At 35.3% G+C, this 19,939-nt stretch overlaps 1 protein-coding gene and 1 pseudogene across 1 annotated transcript; both read left to right on the plus strand.

Annotated features, from left to right (window-relative positions):
* The first annotated feature begins 685 nt into the window (after nucleotides 1-685).
* Nucleotides 686-2,669, plus strand: LOC148554301 (auxin response factor 17-like). The gene is made up of 2 exons (XM_088495085.1): nucleotides 686-712; nucleotides 2,076-2,669. The coding sequence occupies exons 1-2, from the start codon at nucleotides 686-688 to the stop codon at nucleotides 2,667-2,669; spliced, it is 621 nt and encodes a 206-aa protein (XP_088351211.1).
* A 12,207-nt stretch (nucleotides 2,670-14,876) lies between these two features.
* Nucleotides 14,877-16,985, plus strand: LOC107607846 (auxin response factor 17 pseudogene; annotated as a pseudogene).
* Nucleotides 16,986-19,939: the final 2,954 nt, after the last annotated feature.

Here is a 19,939-nt window from a genome sequence, read left to right on the forward strand (position 1 = left end):
TAATTTTTTTATTTATGTCCTACATCAAAATTATATGTAAAAAATAAATATAAAATTTTAAATAATTAAGATTATATATATATATATATATATATATATATATATATATATATATATATATATATATATATATATATATATATATATATATATATATATATATATAATCGAGCCAACTCACGAACTAATAAGCTGAGCTTATCTAAGCTCAAACTCAACTCATTTAATTTATGAGCTCAATTTCATGCTCAAACTTGGCTCACTAGCTCACGAGTTTAGCTTATCGAGCTATTAACGAGTCGAGCTCGAGTTGGCTCATGAGCTGACTTGACTCACTTCCATCCCTAATCTTATCTTTAAAATTCTATCTCAATTTTTTAGATATCATAATCTTATCTTTTTCAATACTAATATTAATAATTGGTGAATAATCTATCGTCGATTTATTTTTTAATTATCCAATTTTACAATTGTAATCGTTTATCAATCTCCCTCATTATCAATTTGTTCATCATTTATCCATCTCCTTAATATCTAATTTTTCTTCATCGTTTATCCATCTCCTCAATATCCAATTTTTATTTATTGTTAGGCGATCTTTATCGTTGTAGTAATCGTAATCCACATAAATCCAATCAATTAGTTCATAAAAGAGTCTTTTTCATCTTATGTCTTTTAGGAAATAATGGATTGTTTTGATTCCAAAATCGAGGTTAGTGAATAGAATTTTTTTATTTTGCAATTCCTTATTTTAGTAGTTATGACCGTCTTGGTCATGTATTAAAAGTATATATAGATATTATTTAAAATATAATTTTTAATTTTTAATATTTAATATACGAAGAAGAACAAATCAAATGAAATTAGAAATTAGATCTATTTTAGTCTGATTTGTATATAACTTTAACATGAGAATTGAAATCTCGTTAGAATTGAAATTAGTACTATTTTATTTTTTATACCAAAATAAGAATAGAATTCTAATTTTGTAGAGAATTCTAATTAGAATAGAATTCTAATTTTGTAGAGAATTCTATTCCAATGGTTAATCAATGCAAAATACATTACTCTAAAAAATAGTAGAAAATTAATTTTTTTTATTAAAGATTAAAAAATATCAATTTATGTCATGAACATTTAGGTAGCGTTTGGTGGAGAGAGTGAGAGATAGAGACTAAGAGACAGAGATTGAAATAAATCTCAATATTCTCTTTGGTGCAAAGTGGGAGACAGAAATTAAAACAAGAATAAAACTCTAATTTAATTTGCACGAAGGATAAATTGGAATTAATTAATTGAAATGAGGATATTTTATGTATAAAATGTTATTAAAGTTTCAGTCTCCATCTCTAAAAATTTGAGTCCCATGTATCCTTACTTTTTGGAGATATTGAAATATTGAAATTTTAGAACAGACACAGAAATTTTAGTACCAATCTCTGAACTAACAAATATGATATTGAATCTCAGTCTTCCAATCTCTGTATCAATACTTCAAAACAAACGCTACCTTAAAAAAATGGAAATAACATTAATATATGTAAACATATAAATAGAATGCAAACAAAATATTTTTTATAAATAAATTAATTATATAAAATAAAATATAATTGACAAGACATCATATTTATATGACATAGTTGTTGAAATAAAAAATAGAAATGACATTACTTTACCTAAAAATATGAGTTTTTTAAACTAATATATATATAGTATCATACTAATCCATTAAATACATCAAAAACTTTAATTACGTGTAAATTTTAATCAATTGTATTATCGTATTTTTGTTGTTTTGTGAAATTCAATCGATTGTGTAATAATTTTAATCAATTGAAATTTAAAAAAACCATGTTACCCTGCGAAAAAATAAATATAAGTAATATTTTGTGAAAAAAAAAAAGCAAAGCTAGAGTTTTTTTTGTTTGTGTATTGTCATGGTTCGTTAAAAAATAATAGATGAATTTTTACTGATTGTTTTGGTTAAATAAAGATTTGGTGATAATATCTTTTTATAATATTTTTTATTGAAGCTGATGTTGGCTTCTTTTTTTTTTTTTCCTTTTTTTCTATAGATTACATGGGATGAATCCGAAATTTTGAAGAATATAAATCCGGTCAGTCCATGGCAGGTGGAACTTCTTTCTGAGACACTTTTACTTCCTCAAGTATTTTTCCCAACAAAGAGGTTCAGAACTTCAGATGGTTCTGGAGTATTCACTAATGAAATGGGAGAATCTTCATCTTCAATTACAAGATTTTTTATTCCTGATTCAACAATGGGACTGCTGAATCAAACATTGTTGAGCAATTATGATACTCTTTTTTCTGCTAGCATGCAGGGAGCCAGGCATCCTCTATTTTCTGCAGCTACTTATCCCCTCTTTCCGATTGATCCTTCTCTATCTATTGATAGTTCCTTTGAGAATAATATTGTACCAAAGTTAAATGTTATGTTGCCAAAACTTAATATTGACACTCATAAGCCTAAAAACTTATCACCACATAGCAAGTCAAATTTGACTCCCGTTGATGAGATCCCTAATAGCAACTCAACTAAATCTGGAGCTACTTCATTTCAGTTATTTGGTTGTACTATTCAAACAGATCAAGCTTCTGATAAAATTGCTGACTATAACAATGTTGAAGGAGAAGACAACATACAATAAAATAATGTCTCCTCAATGAAGAGTAACATCTAATTGTACCGGTATGTCTATAAGCTTATATCTAAATAATAAACTGAAATTTATCTTAAGAATGAATTAAATATATATAAAAAAACAGCTATTAGTGTATAGTTGATAATGTTAGAGAATCAATTAGAATCATTAGAATCAATTTAGATCAATTAGCATCGTCTATATTTATATAGCATATCTGTACATTAATTGTAGGATTCTATGTCTTTATTACTTTGATTTATTTAGCACCTATAAATACCCCTTGTATATTGTACCTGACACACAACTCAATAATACACTTTTCACATCATTCTCTCAGTCTCTTGTTTCTAACATGGTATCAAGAGCTTAGGTCCTTTTTTTTTTCAATGAATATTAGTTCATAGCCCCTTTGTTTTTTTCTTGTCGGCAGTGTTCTTTGGCCTCCTTTTTCGTACTTTTTTTGACGCTTTGGTTCGTCACCCCCATACCCTTCTTGTTCGTCTCCTCGCCGTGATTCCAACGCAACCAAAACCGTCGCCATCCGCCGCCGGACGCGCCTCCACGCGCCGCCTAAAGACGTCGTCACGACCAGGTTGATCTTTCACCCGTGCCTCTTTGCTCGCGATTTTCGAGCTGTTTCCGACGCTTTGGTTCGTCACCTCCGGTATCATCGTGTTCTTCTCTCCGTCAGCTTTCCAACGCCGCCAAGATCGCCGCCAACGACCACCACACGCGCCTCCACGCGCCGTCAGAACATTGCTGCCGACCACCATTCTTTCTCATCCGGAGGCTTCAGCAGCCGTTGGATCTTCGTGCAGATCGGACGTCCCTGGAGCGTCCACGTGTCACAAGGTAAGCTGGTTGGGCAACCCGACCCGCGACGACCCGACCCGACCCGCCCTGAGACCCGCGTGCCACCTGTGCGCCAGCGTGTCTCCATCCGCCTCTCCCGTGCTGACACGTGTCATCACCCGCTGACGTGGCGCTGACGCATTGCTGACGTGGCGCTGACGCATCGCTGACGTGGCTGCCAAGTGGACCATCCCTAAGGTTTTTTGGTGAGCTCTTTCCGATTCCGCGCTCTGTTTTCTCGTTTTCTGCCCCGAATTTGCAGTTTTCTTCTTCCTTTGCTATTTCTTCTATTACTATGGAAAAACCGGATGTCTTTCAGCCTATCCCTGTTATTCTTAATGGCTCCAACTATGCACATTGGGTTGAAGCCATGCGAGGATTTCTTAAAGGGAGAAAATTATGGCGATATGTAACTGGTGATATTGCTTGTCCTGTTAAGCCAACTGTATCCAAAGATGGTACCTCCAAATCCAAGGAGGATGCTGAGAAGGAGAAGGACTATGCAGAGAAATTGGAAGATTGGGATAGTAAAAATCATCAGATTATCACTTGGTTCCGCAACACTTCTACTCCTGGCATTCACTTACAATTTGGGCGTTTTGAAACTGCTAAAGAGGTATGGGATCATTTGGCGAAACGTTACACTATCTCTGATCTCTCTCATCAGTACCAACTGCTTAAGGAACTTCATAGCCTTAAGCAAGAACGTGGCCAAGCAGTTTTTGATTTTCTTGCTCAAATGGAGATTATTTGGGATCAGTTGACCTCCTGTGAGCCTGTTCTTAAAGATCCCACTGATGCTAAGGCATATGAGGATTATCGGAACCGGACACGTCTCATCCAATTTCTGATGGCACTTACTGATGACTATGAGCCGGTCAGGGCTTCTCTTCTTCATCAGAATCCCTTGCCTAGTCTTGAAGATGCTCTTCCTCGTCTTAAGTCTGAAGAAACGCGCTTGGGATTGCTTCGTTCTAAAAGTGAAACTGTCTTTGCTGCCACCGACAGAAAGGGAAAAATCTGTCGCAATTGTAATCGGCCTGGGCATTCCTTCTCCGACTGTCCTTCTATTGAATGTCGTAAGTGCAAACAAAAAGGCCACATTGGCTCCAATTGCCCGAAACTGTTCTGCCATTATTGTAAGCTCTCGGGTCACTTGATTGCTACCTGTCCTACTCGACCACCACGCTCAGATCAGAACAAGTATCAACCTCGTCCCAACCACTCTTCGCATGTGCCTGCCTCTGCTGCTGCTGCTACTGAGTCCACCTCTTCCACATCTCTCAACACACCTTCTGTCTCTCCATCAGATATTGAAACCCTTCTTCGGCAACTTCTCTCTTTCTCTGGTAATACCCCCGCTACTCTTTCCACCCCTCCAGGTAATTCTAAATGGTATTTTGATTCTGGTTGTTTCAATCATATGTCTCCTTTGCGTCATCTTTTTACTTGGGTCTATTTGATGACTAATCGTTGTGAGTTGCCTCAGATTTATATTAACTTTGCCACTATGGTTCGAACTCAGTTTTCAAAGGTCATTAAAATTTTCAGACGTGATAATGCTATGGAATATCGTGACTCCAAACTTTTAAATTTTCTCGCTGAACAGGGTACTTTGTCCGAGTTTTCTTGTCCTGGTACCTCTCAACAAAATGGCAGAGCTGAGCGTAAACACCGTCATATTCTTGACTCTGTCCGTGCGATGCTTATTTCCTCTTCCTGTCCTGAGCGTGCTTGGGGTGAAGCTGTCCTCACTGCTGTTCATGCTATCAATAGACTCCCTTCTTCTGTTCTTGGTAACACTACTCCCTTTGAGCGTCTTTATCGTACTTCTCCCGATTACAGTTCTCTCCGTGTTTTTGGTTGTGTCTGTTTTGTCCTTCTTCAGCCTCATGAACATAATAAGCTTGAACCTCGGGCTCGCATGTGTTGTTTTCTTGGGTATGCTTCTGAACATAAGGGTTATCGTTGTTGGGATCCTATCTCTCGCCGTATTCGTATATCTCGTCATGTTGTCTTCTGGGAACATCACATGTTCTCTAGTTTCTCCTCCTTTGAGTCCATTCCTTCTACTCCATCACCGTTTTTTACTAACCCAAATGTTGATCTCTTTCCTAGTGATGATACTACAGGGTCTACCCCAAGTCCACCACTCGAGGCTCCTGATCCTCCACCTTCTCCATCTCCCGATGATTCCAGTCCGGACGGCGATCCCACTCCTAGCGTCATGCCTCCTCCTCCCACTCGTTCTTCTAGAGTAAGGAATCCCCCTCCTCATCTTCTTGATTATCATTGCTTTTCTACTATTCTTCATCAACATGAACCTAAGTCATTCAGAGAAGCCTCCACAAATCCAAATTGGCAACAAGCAATGCAGGAAGAAATACAGGCACTTGAAAAAGCACACACTTGGGATTTGGTTGATCCTCCTTCTGATCAGGAAGTTGTGGGCAGTAGATGGGTATACAAGATCAAGACTCGCTCTGATGGCTCTATTGACCGTTATAAGGCACGATTGGTTGCTCAAGGTTGTACGCAAGAGTATGGTATTGATTATGAAGAGACTTTTGCTCCTGTTGCTCGCCTTACGTCTGTTAGAGCTCTCCTTGCCATTGCTGCGGTTAAAAGATGGTCTCTCCGTCAGATGGATGTGAAGAATGCATTTTCTTAATGGGGATTTGAAACAGAGAGTCTATATGAAACCACCTCCAGGATATCCTTGTCCTTCCAGTAAGGTTTGTCTCCTTCGCAAGGCACTTTATGGACTTAAGCAAGCTCCTCGTGAATGGTTTGACAAGTTCAGCACTACCATATGCAGTCTTGGCTTTATTTCTAGTCCTCATGAGAATGCGCTTTTCATTCGTAAAAGCGACCGTGGAGTTGTTCTTCTACTTTTGTATGTTGATGACATGATTATTACTGGAGATGATGTTGATGGTATCTCTGATCTCAAGACCTCACTTCAGCGTACCTTTGAGATGAAGGATCTTGGTTCTCTCAGCTATTTTCTTGGTCTCGAGGTCATCTCCACAGATGATGGCATTTATCTCTCTCAGGCTAAGTATGCTTCAGATCTCCTTGCCCGCGCTGGGATTACAGATAGTCGCACCGAGTCTACTCCTCTTGAGCCTAATGTTCGATTTACCCCTATGGATGGCACTGTTTTGGATAATCCGACACTTTATCGTCAATTAGTTGGCGGTCTCGTCTACTTGACTGTCACCCGACCAGACATTGCCTATCCAGTTCATGTCCTCAGCCAGTTCTTGTCTGCTCCCCGTACTACTCACTATGCGGCAGTTCTTCGCATTCTTCGGTATGTCAAAGGCACTCTTTTTCATGGCCTTTATTTTTCTGCCCATTCCTCTTTGACCCTTCAGGCATACTCTGATGCTGATTGGGCTGGTGATCCCACTGATCGTCGTTCTACTACTGGTTATTGTTTGTTTCTTGGCGACGCTCTCATCTCTTGGCGTGCTAAGAAGCAAACGTTCACTGCTCGCTCAAGCACAGAAGCTGAGTACCGTGCCCTTGCTGACACCACTGCTGAGGTTATCTCGGTTCGTTGGCTTCTCGAAGATCTGGGTGCTCCTCAGTCGTCCCCTACTGATGTCTTTTGTGATAACCGCAGTGCTATTCAGATTGCCCATAATGATGTGTTTCATGAACGCACCAAACACATTGAGATTGATTGTCATTTTGTTCGGCAACGAATTCTTATTGATGCTGTTCGTCTCGTTGCTGTTGGGACACTGGATCAGACTGCTGATATCTTCACGAAAGCTCATCACCCGACTCGCTTTCGGATTTTGTTATCCAAACTCAAGCTGGTATCCTTAGCTCCCACTTGAGTTTGAGGGGGGATGTTAGAGAATCAATTAGAATCATTAGAATCAATTTAGATCAATTAGCATCGTCTATATTTATATAGCATATCTGTACATTAATTGTAGGATTCTATGTCTTTATTACTTTGATTTATTTAGCACCTATAAATACCCCTTGTATATTGTACCTGACACACAACTCAATAATACACTTTTCACATCATTCTCTCAGTCTCTTGTTTCTAACATGGTATCAAGAGCTTAGGTCCTTTTTTTTTTCAATGAATATTAGTTCATAGCCCCTTTGTTTTTTTCTTGTCGGCAGTGTTCTTTGGCCTCCTTTTTCGTACTTTTTTTGACGCTTTGGTTCGTCACCCCCATACCCTTCTTGTTCGTCTCCTCGCCGTGATTCCAACGCAACCAAAACCGTCGCCATCCGCCGCCGGACGCGCCTCCACGCGCCGCCTAAAGACGTCGTCACGACCAGGTTGATCTTTCACCCGTGCCTCTTTGCTCGCGATTTTCGAGCTGTTTCCGACGCTTTGGTTCGTCACCTCCGGTATCATCGTGTTCTTCTCTCCGTCAGCTTTCCAACGCCGCCAAGATCGCCGCCAACGACCACCACACGCGCCTCCACGCGCCGTCAGAACATTGCTGCCGACCACCATTCTTTCTCATCCGGAGGCTTCAGCAGCCGTTGGATCTTCGTGCAGATCGGACGTCCCTGGAGCGTCCACGTGTCACAAGGTAAGCTGGTTGGGCAACCCGACCCGCGACGACCTATGGTTCGAACTCAGTTTTCAAAGGTCATTAAAATTTTCAGACGTGATAATGCTATGGAATATCGTGACTCCAAACTTTTAAATTTTCTCGCTGAACAGGGTACTTTGTCCGAGTTTTCTTGTCCTGGTACCTCTCAACAAAATGGCAGAGCTGAGCGTAAACACCGTCATATTCTTGACTCTGTCCGTGCGATGCTTATTTCCTCTTCCTGTCCTGAGCGTGCTTGGGGTGAAGCTGTCCTCACTGCTGTTCATGCTATCAATAGACTCCCTTCTTCTGTTCTTGGTAACACTACTCCCTTTGAGCGTCTTTATCGTACTTCTCCCGATTACAGTTCTCTCCGTGTTTTTGGTTGTGTCTGTTTTGTCCTTCTTCAGCCTCATGAACATAATAAGCTTGAACCTCGGGCTCGCATGTGTTGTTTTCTTGGGTATGCTTCTGAACATAAGGGTTATCGTTGTTGGGATCCTATCTCTCGCCGTATTCGTATATCTCGTCATGTTGTCTTCTGGGAACATCACATGTTCTCTAGTTTCTCCTCCTTTGAGTCCATTCCTTCTACTCCATCACCGTTTTTTACTAACCCAAATGTTGATCTCTTTCCTAGTGATGATACTACAGGGTCTACCCCAAGTCCACCACTCGAGGCTCCTGATCCTCCACCTTCTCCATCTCCCGATGATTCCAGTCCGGACGGCGATCCCACTCCTAGCGTCATGCCTCCTCCTCCCACTCGTTCTTCTAGAGTAAGGAATCCCCCTCCTCATCTTCTTGATTATCATTGCTTTTCTACTATTCTTCATCAACATGAACCTAAGTCATTCAGAGAAGCCTCCACAAATCCAAATTGGCAACAAGCAATGCAGGAAGAAATACAGGCACTTGAAAAAGCACACACTTGGGATTTGGTTGATCCTCCTTCTGATCAGGAAGTTGTGGGCAGTAGATGGGTATACAAGATCAAGACTCGCTCTGATGGCTCTATTGACCGTTATAAGGCACGATTGGTTGCTCAAGGTTGTACGCAAGAGTATGGTATTGATTATGAAGAGACTTTTGCTCCTGTTGCTCGCCTTACGTCTGTTAGAGCTCTCCTTGCCATTGCTGCGGTTAAAAGATGGTCTCTCCGTCAGATGGATGTGAAGAATGCATTTCTTAATGGGGATTTGAAACAGAGAGTCTATATGAAACCACCTCCAGGATATCCTTGTCCTTCCAGTAAGGTTTGTCTCCTTCGCAAGGCACTTTATGGACTTAAGCAAGCTCCTCGTGAATGGTTTGACAAGTTCAGCACTACCATATGCAGTCTTGGCTTTATTTCTAGTCCTCATGAGAATGCGCTTTTCATTCGTAAAAGCGACCGTGGAGTTGTTCTTCTACTTTTGTATGTTGATGACATGATTATTACTGGAGATGATGTTGATGGTATCTCTGATCTCAAGACCTCACTTCAGCGTACCTTTGAGATGAAGGATCTTGGTTCTCTCAGCTATTTTCTTGGTCTCGAGGTCATCTCCACAGATGATGGCATTTATCTCTCTCAGGCTAAGTATGCTTCAGATCTCCTTGCCCGCGCTGGGATTACAGATAGTCGCACCGAGTCTACTCCTCTTGAGCCTAATGTTCGATTTACCCCTATGGATGGCACTGTTTTGGATAATCCGACACTTTATCGTCAATTAGTTGGCGGTCTCGTCTACTTGACTGTCACCCGACCAGACATTGCCTATCCAGTTCATGTCCTCAGCCAGTTCTTGTCTGCTCCCCGTACTACTCACTATGCGGCAGTTCTTCGCATTCTTCGGTATGTCAAAGGCACTCTTTTTCATGGCCTTTATTTTTCTGCCCATTCCTCTTTGACCCTTCAGGCATACTCTGATGCTGATTGGGCTGGTGATCCCACTGATCGTCGTTCTACTACTGGTTATTGTTTGTTTCTTGGCGACGCTCTCATCTCTTGGCGTGCTAAGAAGCAAACGTTCACTGCTCGCTCAAGCACAGAAGCTGAGTACCGTGCCCTTGCTGACACCACTGCTGAGGTTATCTCGGTTCGTTGGCTTCTCGAAGATCTGGGTGCTCCTCAGTCGTCCCCTACTGATGTCTTTTGTGATAACCGCAGTGCTATTCAGATTGCCCATAATGATGTGTTTCATGAACGCACCAAACACATTGAGATTGATTGTCATTTTGTTCGGCAACGAATTCTTATTGATGCTGTTCGTCTCGTTGCTGTTGGGACACTGGATCAGACTGCTGATATCTTCACGAAAGCTCATCACCCGACTCGCTTTCGGATTTTGTTATCCAAACTCAAGCTGGTATCCTTAGCTCCCACTTGAGTTTGAGGGGGGATGTTAGAGAATCAATTAGAATCATTAGAATCAATTTAGATCAATTAGCATCGTCTATATTTATATAGCATATCTGTACATTAATTGTAGGATTCTATGTCTTTATTACTTTGATTTATTTAGCACCTATAAATACCCCTTGTATATTGTACCTGACACACAACTCAATAATACACTTTTCACATCATTCTCTCAGTCTCTTGTTTCTAACAGATAATTTCTGTACCGAAGAAATGGATTATCTAGATCATGGGGATGCTTGTAATGCTTGTTAGATTAGTTTCCATTAATAATGAATTAATTGTTTCACTTTTATCCTTCTGTGTTGTTGGGCTCTTTTTTTTTTTGCTCTTTGCTATAAGGTCATTCCATGGTTCTGCATTTCTATGATTGGCATTCATATGTTTTACGACTCAACTTTTTGCTTAAACTTTTTAATCCTTTTATACAGGTAACCACGTGATAGATGCTGCATGATGACCTTGAAGTGAAGCAGCTGTATACAAAATTTTTTTTTTGGTATTAGAAACAAAATTTTTTAAAGTGAAAAAATGTTGTAACTTTAGTAACATGGCCTAGTAACATTACTATGGCGCTTTTTTTTTATTAATTTTAGTTAATTAAAATAAAATAAAATTTATATTTTTAATTATCTCATCGTAACACGTTATAATTTAAGTAAATGTTAAGTTATTAAATTTTAAATAAAATATGTGATATACTTTTAAACATAAAACAAGTATCGTGGATATTACATAATTTTCATTTGAAATACATTTTAAACATCAAGCATTAGAATTTCACCTATAACGATTTTTTTTTGTCACGTAATATCATTAGAAATTGGTTCTTCTACTTCACTTTCATCCATAATGATTTTTTCGTATGTGGTGAATAGTAATAAAATTTTAATTCACAATAATCTTGATAATAATACTAAAAAAATTATTGTGTAGTTAGTGTTTGCTGTTTTATTGTGTATGATATGATAGATAAAAATAAAAAATAAATATAAAATGTGTGTCAATGTATATTTTGTTGCTGTTTTTTATTTTTTATTTTTACTCCGATTAGCCTCCTCCTTTTTTAGGGGGTCAGAACTTGTTATAACTAACTGTAAAAATAATAACAAGCTATATAAAAATAAAATTACATGTAAAAAAATAAAATTAAAATTGAGATTTCATCCAGGAATATATGCATTAGGTGGTTTAGATGGAACATTATTTTAAATGGTGGTGGAGGTCAATACTTTCAATTCAGGAGTCAGTATTTTCAGCAGAAACAAACAATATTTTTACAGAGCCAAAAATGAAAGCAATTTTTTTTATTTTGAAGTCAATTATTTTTAAAGAAGTAATAAATGACTTATCAAAAAGGAAAAATCATATATTTTTATTTCTTTAAAAAGTTGTAAATTAACTTTTGAAAAAAATAAATTTTTTTTTTAAACGATGCCAAATACACATATTGTAATTGTAATTTTTTATAATTTAAAAAAAAAAGCTTTTACTGTCTCCAAAGGGAGTTATGAGTCTGAATATATCATCGTAATTAATTGATATTAATGAATTAGATTAAATAAATAAAAAAATATAGTTAAGAATGTGCCACTTCAGCTTCATAATTAAATATGAAAAATATCTTTTAATTATAAATTTTGCTAACATGTATTATAAGAACAAATGTTAAAATTATTATTAAGTCACCCAAAAAAAAATGTTAAAATTATTATTAGAAAAAAACATAATTTAAGTTTTTAATATATTTGCTAAAATAAAATGTTTAAAAACTTCTATTATAATAATTTTGACGTATATTTTTAGTATACATATTAATTAAACTTTTTAATTATATATAATAGATAATAAATACTAGATAAAATAGATGATATACAATAAACAACAGATAATATTAATTAATTAATTTTGGTCATACTATGTGCTTTTGTGATGAGGTAACAATAGTACAGTCAACTTGTATAGCGGGTCATTTAGTCATTTACAGCAAGTTAACTCTTATATTTGGCCTCTTGTTTTTTTCCTTGATTTGATCTGTTAACAATATTAACTAATTAGTGATCTGTTTGCAATGCTTGAGTTACAAGTTGTCAAGTTCCTTCAATCTTACTACTAAAATACTGATCTGTTCAGAATAATTCATTTTCTTATTAATCGTTAATTTTCTTTCAAATTAACATATTTTTATTAAGATAATTACGTATTATAGTAAAGATGAGAAAAGAATTATCAGTTTTTTTTTCCTTTGTATCTTTAAAGCTACTTCACATTGGGCTATCAGAAAAACCATTGTCTCTGTTGGGCCACCTTGGGTTTCTCCTGTAAGCCTTTTTATTAAGCAATACAATATTTTAAATTCAGAACCAAATCGGTCAAAGAACAATATTTATACATAGAAGAAGATAACATGTTAAAATTTAAATTGTCATCCTGTCTTACCATTAGCTGTAATTGGTTACTAAAAGAAATTTGAATTTTGACTCAGTTAATTTTTCATGTCTTGGATTAATTTGAACTTTGCACTGTTAATCCCATGATATATTAGTACAAAAATATTAAAAAAAAATAAAAACAAAAGAAGTTAGAACATAAATTAAAACAGATAATTTTCTTTACCCAGATTTTCGATAAATACAACAAATTTATAAATAAAAAAGGATAACATGTTAAAATTTAAAATATTACTTTGTATTTTTTTTTTTTTGGATGGACCTTATCTTATCTTTAGTTGTAATTTGTTATTAAAATATGAAATATGATTTAGTAGAAAGATTTCTGTAACCTAAAGTTAAAGATGGTTGTTATAGTATTACTATCCTTTGTTTCTTTAACAACCATGCTACCCTAAACAATCATTATTTATCTAATTAAATTTATTTTAATTTTCAATTCCTACGTATATATTGAAAATAAAAATACTAAGAGCATCTATCATGGGTGATCCTCATTCAACTTTTTCCTGACACTTTGAGAAATTTACCGTTGGAGAAGCAGAGAAACAAGTTCCTTCACGGAGTTCAAGGTAGATGAGTCCGTACTTAGAGGGACTCAAGGAGAACCAATAGTAACTTGCCATTATGTTTTAAATAAATAATTAAATGAAATTATAATTAAATAAATAATTATATTAAATAATTAAATAATATTTAATTTAATAATAATTATAATAATTAATTAAATTAAATAATTATATTTTTATTTAATTAATAATTTATAATAATTATTTAAATAATAATTAATTAAGTAATTAAATTATAATTAATTTATTAATAATTATAATAATTAATTAGATTAAATAATTAAAATTTTTTAATTAATAATTTATATTAATTATTTATATCATAATTAATATTAAATATTATTTATATTTATATTATTATATTAAATTAGCCGTTGTAAAATTAGACAATTGAAAGAGGACTTGATTGAACACATATGGTAATTTCACAATGCTTGTCGTCAACTGTAAAGCTTAATTATGTTTTTTTTTGTATTAAGTAATTTTATAAATTAGTGTAACCCCGAATTATATATTGTATATTATTATTATATATGAATTTATTTAATATTAATATCTTTTAATAGTGAATTATTTTTAAATTTATAAATTTAAATTATATTATTGAAAAAAATTAATTACATTAATTTCAAGTATTTTAATTAATTAATTAAGTGGGACCACAATAGAGACTAAAGTTAGTTCCTCCTAACGAAGAAGAGAGAGATGTTTTGAGTTCCTATTTACTGTTTGTGACGCAAAAACTGATGTGAAATTACTTTTTATGACAGATAGACCATAAATAGGAACTGAAATGAATTCCTACTTGAGATGGTCTAATGTTAGAATGAGTAATTGTTATGGGAAGTCAAGAAGGTAGTAAAATAGTAGTATTAAGGTTGAAATGAATGCAATTAATTAATATCAATATATCATCAACTTGCTTTAAAAATTGAACTTCATGAAAACTTATCTTTCCAAACGAACTAAGCCATGTCATTAGGGATACAAATAAAAGCGTTTTTATTACTAACTTAAAACGTAAAAACACACATACAATACAATTATATATACAAATGATAGAAGTATAGAACTAATTAATGATCAGTTAACAGTGATGACCATAGATATTCCCATTCAAAGATAAGATAGAACAAAAAACTTAAATTTCAAAATTCAATTTAATTTGATTTTGTGAGGGTTTTCTAACTAATCTTACACCACTAATCACTTGTTTGATTCAATTGACTAAGGGTAGCTATATAAAAGACTGCATAGTTTGATTTAAAATCCCCACATTTGTTTTCTTTTCGGTCATAAAAAAAAACCACACATACTAATCACTCTCTCATTGCCGTAGTGCTCCGTCCTCATCAGCCATGCCTCGCCGTAGTGCTCCGTCCTCATCATTGCCGCCGAGGCCAACACCAATTCCCGCCAAATTCTGGCGCGCATGTGCTGGAATCTCTGCGCAGGCACCAGTAGTGAACTCTAGGGTTTACTACTTTCCACAGGGACACATCGATCAAGCTGCTTCGCAACCGCGAAACCTTTCACCTCGGGTTTACTCCAGGCCGGTCATCCCTTGCCGTGTCGCCGCCGTCAACTACTTCGCGGACCCTAACACCGACGAGGTCTTCCTCAAGATTCTTCTTCTTCCTGTTACCGATGGATCCGCTCAAGATTTTCTTCCACCTGCCGTCGCCGCCGAAGGCAACAGCGGCAACGGCAATGGCGACGATGAAGAGGTTGCGTCTTACGCCAAGATTCTCACGCGGTCCGATGCGAATAATGGTGGAGGGTTTTCGGTGCCGAGATCCTGTGCGGACTTGGTCTTCCCGCCGTTGAACTTTGAAGAGGACCCGCCGGTGCAGAACCTTAGAATAACCGACCTCCACGGCGCCGTATGGGAGTTTCGCCACATCCACCGCGGGACTCCGAGACGGCACCTCTTCACATCTGGCTGGAGCAAGTTCGTTAACAGCAAGAAGATTATCTCCGGAGATACTGTGGTTTTCATGAAGGACTCCCATGGGAGGATGTTCGTGGGGCTCCGCCGCAATATGTCGCTGGACGATGATATCTCAGATGGAGGATTGGATTGGTGTGAAGCTATCGTCGGGATGGACGAAGGCAAAGAAGAAAAAGAAGAGAAAGAAGAAGAAGAAGAGGTGATGACGGAGGGATTTGCAAGAAACGGGAAGGGGAGAGTGTCTTCGACATCTGTGGCGGAGGCAATGGAGCTGGCGGCGCAAAACAAGCCGTTCGAAGTTGTTTACTATCCAAGCGTAGGTTGGGGGGAGTTTGTGGTGAAGGCGGAGGACGTGGACGCGATGATTAATGGTATTCCCTGGAGTGTTGGGATGAGAGTGAAAATGGGCAGAGAGAACTATGATTCGTCACGGATGGATTGGTTTCAGGGAACTGTTTCTGGTGTTACTGTTCCCGGTAAAGATCAACCATGGAGTGGTTCTCCTTGGCGCATGCTTCAGGTATAAAATTTGCCCGTTTTGTGAATTTTGATTTGTGTGTTTATGTATAGTGATATGGACTTTGACTAAGAAATGGCGAGAAAGGAAAAAGAAAAAGAATGGAGTGAAAGAAACAAATAAAGAAAAATTTAAAGAAAGAATCTCTTGGTTTCTTGTGGTGTGTTCTTGTTTTCCCGATGTTAACGTAGTAATTATCTAATAATAATAATAAAAAAAAATGGAAAGAAAGAAACAATTTGTTGGTCTGTCGTTATGTCTCAGCAATTCATTTGTGTATTGTTATGGTTCGTTAAAAAATAATAGATGGATTTTTACTGATTGATTTGGTTAAATAAAAATTTGGTCATAATATTTTTTATTGAAGCTGATGTTTGGCTTTTTTTTTTTCCTTTTTCTCTGCAGATTACATGGGATGAATCCGAGATCTTGAAGAATGTAAATTCTGTCAGTCCATGGCAGGTGGAACTTCTTTCTGAGACATTTTTACTTCCTCAAATGTTTCCCCCAACAAAGAGGTTCAGAACTACAGATGGTTCTGGAGTATTCACTAATGAAATGGGAGAATCCTCCTCTTCCATTTCAAGATTTTCTATTCCTGATTCAACAATGGGACTGCTGAATCAAACATTGTTGAGTAATTATGATACTCTTTTTTCCCCTAGCATGCAGGGAGCCAGGCATCCTCTATTTTCTGCAGTTACTCATCCCCTCTTTTCGATTGATCCTTCTCTGTCTATTGATAGTTCCTTTGAGAATAATATTGTACCAAAGTTAAATGTTATGTTGCCAAAACTTAACATTGACACTCATAAGCCTAAAAACTTATCACCACAAAGCAAGTTTAGTTCGACTCCCATTGATGAGACCCCTAACAGCAACTCAACCAAATCTGGAGCTTCTTCATTTCAGTTATTTGGTTGTACTATTCAAACAGATAAAGTTTCTGATAAAATTGATGACCATAACAATGTTGAAGGAGAAGACAACATACAATAAAATGTCTTCTCTGTGAAGAGTAACATCTAGCTGTACAGGTATGCCTATAAACCTATATCTGAATAATAAACTGAAATTTATCTTAAGAATGAATTAAATATATATATATAAAAAAAACAGCTATTAGTGTGTAGTCGTGTAGTTGATAATTTCTGTACCGAAGAAATGGATTATCTAGCTCATGGAGATACTTGTTAGATTAGTTTCCATTCATAATGAATTAATTGTTTCACTTTTATCCTTCTGTGTTGTTGGGATTTTTTTTTCTTTACTATAAGGTCATTCCATGGTTCTCCACTTCTATGGTTGGCATTCATATGTTTTACGACTTGACTTTTTGCTTAAACTTTTTAATCTTTTTATGCAGGTAACTGACACATGATAGATGCTATTGCATTATGACCTTGAAGTGAAGAAGCAGTAGTGTGTACAAACATTTTTTTTTGGTATTACAAATAACAATTTTTTTAAAGTGAAAAAATGTTGTAAGTTTAGTAACATTACTACGGGATATTTTGTATTAATTTTAATTAATTAAAATAAAATAAATGTAATATTTTTAATTATCTTATATCATAACACGTTATAATTTAAGTAAATGTTAAGTTATTATATGTGAAACTAATTATTTTGACATTCTGCCTATCATACATGAGTTTACAAGTGGATATTCATCTGATTTTGAAGTAACAGATTTGGTTCATAAGATTCAGGAGCTTTTATCTCATTCTTGGCTTGTTCACGTTGAGTGAGTGTCCCGAAAAACAAATAGAACTGCGGATTAGATGGCTAAATATGGTGTTAAGAGTAATTCTAATCATGTTATTTGAAATAAAACATAAAACAAGTATGTGTTATAAGAGTAATTCTAATCATGTTAAATTTTAAATAAAATATGTGTTATACTTTTAAACATAAAACAAGTATCGTGGATATTACATCATTTTTATTTGAAATACATTTTAAACATCAAGCATTAGAATTGTTGTTACAGCAATAGTTCTATTTGAAGCACTAAATTAATTAATATACCTATAATAATTTTCGAAAAAAAATTATGGGCGAAAAAATTTTCATCCTCAATCTAAAATTTTTTCCGCGATTTTCATCTCCATTTCCCAAAAAAAAATGTTAGGACGATAATTAAAATTTTTGTGAAGTATTAAAAAACTAAAAAAATATTTACAATATATATCTTTGTATATTTTTTTTATATCACCGAAGAAATTACTTGAAGAGAATGCTGTAAAAAAAAATCTAGCAAAAACAACTTTGTCTTGTTTGAAATTCGTAAACATATTTCTTTTTCTATTTATGATCTTTATTATTTTAGTTTTTTAAATTTAAAATTTATTATATTAGTCTGTGAGATTTAGCGTGACACCATATTAGTCCTTAGATCTTTTTTAACATTATATTAGTCCTTAGCTCTGACTTACCATCCTAAATACATAGCTAAACAATGTCGTTTCATTTTGACGCTTAAATAAAATAAAACAAAAAGATAAAAAAGAGTTTATATGATGTACAAATTATTTTATCTCCTTTTATTCTCCAAAATGACATCGTTTTTGTTTTATTTAAGTGCCAAAACGAACAAACATTATTTAACCTTGTGTCTAGCATGACAAATCAGAGTTAGCTCTATTCCATTCGTTGCCTCAACACCAACAAAAATCCAGGACCAATATGAAGCCTTGAACTAAATCTCTAAACCATTATAGTAAATTTTGAATTTAAAAGATTAAAATATATAATAAAAGCCGTAAATATCAGAAATCACTTAAACATTGTTTGCATAAATACAAATCCCATTAGCACAAAACACACAACTTATCTGATGCTGAACTTCATCTTCTCCAATCCTTCCTTTAAGTTTGGTCTTCTTCTCTGTAAGATTCTCTCTCTTCGTCACTTTTGTTTTGTCGCCGCTGGCTAGCATGAGGTCCCTCCGCCGCCGCTTGCTCGCACGAGCTCTCACATCTGCTGCTCGCACTTGAAGGAACTATAATTACCAGTTTATGAACTGCAATATACTAAGTACATAGATTGAAATTACTCTTTGACTAATTAGAATGAAATTTTCACAAGAGAGATATGTACTAAATAAAATAATATCACTTAAAGAAATAAATTTGTTACACTGAAAATTTATTACCTAGCTGTAATGTTTGATAAACACTAGTATGGTTTATAAAATATATTTAATTCACTTTCTAAAAATTTTGAGTGTATATCATGTTTGAAAAATTTAAGTTACAGCTACCATAGTTTTATTTAGTTATTTTAAAATGTCAGATTCATATAAAGGTTCTAAGAATGTTTGGTTTCTATTGGAGAAATTTCTGGACATCTCAAAGTTGAAAAGACATTTTGAAAATGATGCCAATTTCTTTACAGCATTTTGAAAGCATAAGGATTCAGATAAACTAGTTAGCATACCATTTATTTAGGGCTGCACACGGATCGGATCTGATCGGATATAGCCTAAAATTCTATCCGATCCGCATTGCACTCATCGGATACGATATTCGCATTTTTTTAGGCCGGATCCGATCCGATCCGATCCGCACGGATCGGATCGGATCGGATATCGGGTATATCTGCATAATTAAAAAAAAAAAAACTATTTTAAGATTCTATTTAACTATTTTTACAAAAAAAATCCAAAAAATTTATTTTTTATCTGTTTAAGCCTATTTACTCCTAAAATATTATCAATAATAGTTCTTTTGAATAACAAAAACAAAATAATAACACAAGATTTAAGTTTAATTATTCTAAGTTGAAGTACAACATAAAAAATTAAAAACAAAATATCATAAAATTCATAAATAACACACTAAAATTAATATCACATTAGGGTTTATTTTCTTAAACTATGCTATTTATATGTGATGTGCGGATATGCGGATTTGCGGATCGGATCCGCGGATATCACTGCCAAATCCGCA

The sequence above is a fragment of the Arachis ipaensis genome, chromosome B7 (assembly GCF_059453495.1).
Source record: "Arachis ipaensis isolate K30076 ecotype BB chromosome B7, ASM5945349v1, whole genome shotgun sequence".
Taxonomy (NCBI): Eukaryota; Viridiplantae; Streptophyta; class Magnoliopsida; order Fabales; family Fabaceae; genus Arachis; species Arachis ipaensis.

Bases quoted from the DNA above. Each gene is read 5' to 3' on its own strand.
- LOC148554301 (XM_088495085.1), top strand. From the start codon at position 686: ATGGATTGTTTTGATTCCAAAATCGAG. The intron at 713-2,075 runs GTTAGTGAATAG...TTTTTTCTATAG, and splicing joins GTTTTGATTCCAAAATCGAG to ATTACATGGGATGAATCCGA.